This window comes from Onychostruthus taczanowskii, unplaced genomic scaffold, assembly GCF_017590055.1.
Source record: "Onychostruthus taczanowskii isolate IOZ18803 unplaced genomic scaffold, ASM1759005v1 scaffold88, whole genome shotgun sequence".
NCBI classification, from domain to species: Eukaryota; Metazoa; Chordata; class Aves; order Passeriformes; family Passeridae; genus Onychostruthus; species Onychostruthus taczanowskii.
The window spans coordinates 3022274-3028273 of NW_024506773.1; the positions used below are offsets into that span (position 1 = coordinate 3022274).

A 6000-nucleotide genomic window follows, 5' to 3' on the forward strand; every position below is an offset into this window, starting at 1 on the left:
ACCTCTGGAGGAGATGCCTGATACTTTGAGACTATATATTCCCCATTCCCAACTAAGGACCAGACAAAATTAATTTTAATTAAAATAATTAAAACTTCTTGGAAGTGTCCCTTGTCTTCAGGAGATCTGCTTGACTATTTGGCTAATATTCCATCACACTTAATGTATCATGAAGAGAACATAAATATTACATTAAAGAAATAGTAATTATTACTCAAAAAGGAATCAAATAATTGAGTTTGAAAACTAAAATTGGATTCACACATGGACAGGTCAAACCACATTCTCATTACACAGAAAAAAGAAAGTAGCTCCCACACAGCCAAGACCAAAATTTAAAGAAAAAATGAAATTCAGCAAAGAGTTCAAAGTCAAATATTTCTTCCTCAACAGACATTTAAATTACCAACATATGCTAACAAAGACTAAGGAAATACAGGAATCAGCACTGTAACTGAAAATAAAGGTTTAGCAGGGTCCTCTTTTATTCCATTTCTCTGTCCTGCATCTTACAGTCCTACAACTCACTATGGCATTTGCCTTTTGTGTAGCATATGTTGGCTTGTGTTCAACTTCAGATCCAAAACACCCCACACATTTTCTTCCTAAGCTCTGCTACATACACACCCCACATCCTGCATTTGTGCATTCGGTTATTTTCAATTAAATGTGCAACCCCACATGTTTTATCTCTGAACTCTACTTTTTCAGAACTCAGTATCTCCATTTTATTCAGGTGATTTTAAATCATAGGTTCCACCTCACACACAGAGGTGCAGTCAACCAAGTTTTAACTGCAGCCATCTCTTTGCAAGTTCTTCAGACAAGCATCCTAACCACTTGTCTTTACCTATCTGCAAAATTACAGTTCAAATCTTCTCTTCCCTTCTGGAAATTGAAAGCTTCTCCTGCTGGCCTTGTGTCAAACTAAAGACAAACCAAAATTAATACTTGCCAAGCCAAGGAAATTCAAAAATGCAACACCAACATTACTGGTATTTTAATATCTTTTGGTATTTGGCATTGAGACAAACCTCAGAAAAATCTCACTCTTCAAGATACACAGAATAAGAGATAATTCCAAGGATTTGCCTAAAAGAAACAGTTTATCCACACTATCAGAAAGAGATAAGAGTGAAATCAGATTTTCTTCTTCCCATGGCAAACAATCTGTTGCTCTGGCATAAAACTAGTGATTATTAATTAATTTTCTACTCCAGCTGAGGAATAAAACAAGCTAAGACATTGACCACAAATGCAAGAAATCCAAAAGTGACTTGCAATCACCAACATTCCTGATTACTCTTCTCATATACAATTACCTCGAGAAACTACCACCATTTTAGCCATAGTTTTTTGTTAGTTCCGATCAGGTGTGATTTGTTTAAAGAATCAAAAAGTAGCTTTATTGCTCAAAAAATAATTTCGATGAGGGTAATTGTTCAATTTATGTGCTCTTAAAAGACTCCACAACATGCTAACAGGCAAGAGGAGATTTGCAAAACTCCACATTAAAAGCAGTATTTCCCCATTCCACATCTCTTCAGCAGGAGTTCAAAGCAGATTTCCAGATTACTTGAGTCAGACACAGAACAGTTTGAGTCACCAGACTGCACAGTTAGATAATCTTATAATTATTTCAAGTGACTACTGAGCATGAGAGAGACCTAACAGAGGTGTTAAAGAAAACTCATGTATACATAGATGAAGATCCAGACTAACCCAGTAACACCAGCAAATACCTATCAGTAGTACCACCCTCAGAATGGGTAACTCATTTACTGTTTGAAGTTTGCCTGAGAGTCCAAATACAAACAGTAGCACTGTTCCCATTTCCTGAGATTGCTAAATATTTCAGTTTGAGACCATATACCAGCAGAGTAATTCCATCACTCCTCTTAATACTTTGCATTCAACTTACCTGCTCTTATTCCTCACAGCCTTGGGAAAACAGTTAAGGGAGGGAGGATAGGGACTGACATACACTCAAAACCCCAAATCTCTACATTGTAGAAGGAGAGAGATTAGACTCAACCAGTACAAAATAAACCAGATCACCAAGTAACCAATTTTCAGTTCAGTGAGGAATTTTTTCATTCTAGTGAGATACAAAATAAAAGTTTTAATTATGCACATCTTCTGTGTACTCCCTGATGTTGCAAAGCTTTTAGGAGGCTTTGTAAGCCAGTTCATCACCGCACAGACATCGTAACTGAAGTCCTCATAATTCAACATTGACTCATCTCTCTCTAGGTCATTCCCTATGTTCTGCAACCAATTTTCACTACAACTCTGAACCACCTGCAGATGAGTCAACACATTCTTAATCCCACCTTTTTGTTTTACCAGTAACTCAAGCCAGTAATTGTGTTTTCCACTTCAATGAGCTAAATGAACTCAGAAATTTTCCTATCTGCTCTCTCAGTTTGGAATTGCCAGGTTGTTTATTAAACAACTATAAAGAGTTGCAAACTTCACAACAGCAAAAGCACTGTCTGTTTTATATGGCCAAAATCTTTTGGGGATGGGTTCATTCACCCTTGCTGATAACTACCCCACATTTAGAATTCTAGAACCACTTAGGAAAAGGCCTTTAAGATCATTGAGTCCAGCTTGTTTACTGAATGCTTATTCTCTTTTTCCCCCACTCATTGTCAAGCCTGTCAAGCCAACACTCCTATTACTCCTTCAGAGTCTTTCCCTTCTGGTTACATGAGCCAAAAACTTTCCAGGGTGGCATATCATAGAAAGTTTTCTCTTCAAAGGCACAGCTTAAGAGTTGAAACCAGAGCTCTCAGATCATGCATCTCCTCTTTCAGTATAGTCAGCAGAGTGCACTGCATACAAGAACTGAGCTTTCAGTGGGAATAAAAAATATGGCACATTCAGGGCAAGCCACATTAGTTATTCCCTTATTATCCATACCCATCACCATGAGCAGAAATAATGCTCTCCATCAAAACTTCCTCCAGCATCCCCCACTTGTATCTCCAATTCATCTAGCTCAGCAGTTCTGAGTCTCCAGCCATTATCACTGCTTGTGATATCACCAGTCATGTCAACTGGGAAGGATTCATTACTTTAGGACTCTGGAGACCTGCAAGACCTTTAGCAAGATACAAAAGAAAGATGATAAGCAGAATTGTTAAGTGCTCTATGTATCCATTTCTCAGCAAAGGGTGACCAACAATGTGTTAAATAATACAGCAATCAAAAATCACTAGGTTTTTTTTGAGAAGACACATAAGTCTGTGGCATTCATTACGTTCTATTGTTGAGGGCCTGAGTGTAATAACAAAATAGGATGCAACATTTAAATGTATAACATCTATGCTGCCATGAGACAAAATATGAAAGCAAAACACATGCCATTTTTCTAGAGTATCAATCCTCATTTTGAAGCAGCACATGCTGGCCGTCACTACCACAGCCAGGAACACTGGTACTGATTGTGAGCAAAACACCCAAGATCTTGTGCTGTTGCCATTAATATAATCACAGAATCTTGCAAACTGGAAGGGACCCACAAGAATCATCAAGCCCAGCTCTTAAGTGATGGCCCCTACAGGAATCAAACCCGTGACTAACACCATGCTCTAACACATGTGACATGCTTTGAAACACAATAAAGAGCCGCCACTAAGTGGACATAGAGAAGATGTAACAAAAATACTTCAATGATTTTGCAAGCTGTCTTTAAAATTCTTAGAATTTTTAATACTCTCATTCTGCATGACTCTTTTCAGTGGTACCCAGCCATGTAATAAGGTCACCAGGCTCAAACTGAAACATAAAAGTGCCATCTGAACACAAGGGGAAAATTTCCTTTACTTTGAGGGTGACAGAGGACAAGCTGCACAGAGAGGTTGTGGAATCTCCTCTGGAGACATTCAAAAGACACCTGGCTGTGATGCTGTGCAACCTGCTCTCAGTGAACCTGCTTTAGCAGGGACGTTGGACTAAGGGATCTCCCTTCTGTGACTGATGCTTGCGGAGCAGTACATAGCTCTCACTCATCCTACAGTCCAAACAGCTCAGGAGTTCTGTCACCTTACAACAACAGCAAATAAAATGTCCTGCACTACGAAAAATACATCTTGAAAATTGAATTTCCAGTCTTAATGCCTAATTCTGTTAACTTGAAGTGCAGGAAGAAACTCTTAATCTGTTAAGTAAGTAGCTACCACTCTTCATGAAAAAAAGTATTTTTAAAGACCTGTCTAGATCTTGCACTAATCTATTTTTTCACCAACAGCTGTCCTCAGATGATGAATTTAAAGGTAAATAAATTATATTTGTTCAGCACACGCTACTTCCTCAAGCTAACCCGACCTTTATTGACAAACATGCTTCCAAAATAAATAAATCATATGCACAAATGGAGTTAAGCCTTTATTATTTTCAGACCTCAAACTCAGAAGTTGCTACGTGCAAACGCTGGCGGATTAAAGCCAATGGAGGGAGGGGAAAAAAAAATCCATTTCAGGAACATACTGCCATTCGAGGTTACTCTGCGCCCTCCTCCTGTGTCTCAGAAAACAGGAAAAAAAGCGAGAACAAGCTCACTGCAGCGAGTTTAAAGGTCCAAAGTGCGAGCCGATCACGCTAGCAGCGCAGGGCGGAGCTGGCCCGGCCGGCAGCCCCGCGGCGCAGCGCGGCCCGGCAGCGCCCCCCGGCGGCGCCAGCGCGGGCCTGCCCCGGCCGCGCCGCGCACACGCACCGCGGGGAGTGGAAAATTCAAAATAAACAATTTTTTTTAAAAATCGCCAAGGCGAAGACGATTGTCCTTGGCACTAAAACTGCGCTGTTAATCGCCTTATCGGCTGACCGACGTCAAAATAACTCGCAAGTGTTAACGCTGTGTGAGGGAGTGATCGCTCTTTTCTCGTGGCTCCGTCTAAAAGACACAGGCACACAGGAAAAAGCAAAACGTGAGTCATCATCGGGCCGCTGTGAGGATACCGTATAACTTCCCAGGTACGCGAAAGTCACCTAAAGACGATATAAACAACCTCAAACTTATAGTGGGAACCCCCAAGAAGCCAATTAATCCTTAAATCGTCTAAAATACACACGGCGTGATACAAATCCGGTGGAGCAGCACTCTTTACGGCCTGCAGAAAACGATGGCAACCCCTGAAACACTACACCCAAGAACAGAGACCATAGAATGGGAGTGGTAGCGAGAAAAAAAATAAGAAAAATACTCATCACCTATCTTGTTTCTGAGTAAGAAACACAACCCGAGTGTGTATTATAGTTGCGGGGGGAGGGGTGAGGGGATTTAACGTTATGCCGTGAAAAAACCCTCAAATCTAAACCAAACACAAACCAAAACACCGCCTAGCCAACGACAAAGGCAAAACCAAAACCCCTATTACTGCTTCTTTAAGGACAGACGGATAGAAACAATAACACATTAACCACCCTTCCAAAATTTCGGAATTCCCCTTTGTGCGGGAAGGGATAATACTGGCACAAATGTAGTTTTACTTCTGCTCTTACCTGATTAAAAAAGTAACCCGGGGCTCCGTACCTCCCTACCATGATGAATCATGGTCTTCCCGTTCCGAGCCCCGCCGAGCAGCCTTACCTTAAAATTACTGGAGTTGACCCACGCTGTTAATTCGTCGATCACTTTGTCAAGGCGCTGCTGGTCCTGCTCCAAATCGGGGGACCTCGCCGGGTCGCCCAGGTACTCCAGCAGCTCTTGGCCGACCTGCATCCTGCGGCCCACGTCCTTCTGCTGTACCTGCTCGCAGAAATAATCCATGCCGGCAGGCTCCATCTTCGGACGCTGCGGAAAAGTTTCTTCGTAGGCGAGCCGAGGGCCTCAGGCTCGGAAGCGCGGGCAGGGCAGGGCGGGCGGCGGGGGCGCAGACAGGCCTGCCGTCCTCATGGAGCCGCTCCCGGCGTTCCCCGCCCCGGCTCCGCGCCCGCCGCCCCCATGCGCACTCGCAGCCCCGCAGGGGGAAGCCCCCGGCGGGAAAGGAACGCGGC

General features: G+C 42.4%; 1 protein-coding gene across 24 annotated transcripts in view; it reads right to left on the reverse strand.

The window, feature by feature from the left end:
• CLASP2 (cytoplasmic linker associated protein 2) overlaps positions 1–5797 on the reverse strand; it is a 144683-nt gene extending 138886 nt beyond the window's left edge. For all 24 annotated transcript variants that reach the window (XM_041425197.1, XM_041425194.1, XM_041425193.1 and 21 more), the window contains exon 1: positions 5594–5797. In XM_041425197.1, coding sequence (XP_041281131.1) covers positions 5594–5788 — 195 coding nt within the window. In that variant the 5' untranslated portion in view covers positions 5789–5797. The remainder of the gene's footprint in view (positions 1–5593) is intronic.
• Between the last annotated feature and the right edge of the window lie 203 nt (positions 5798–6000).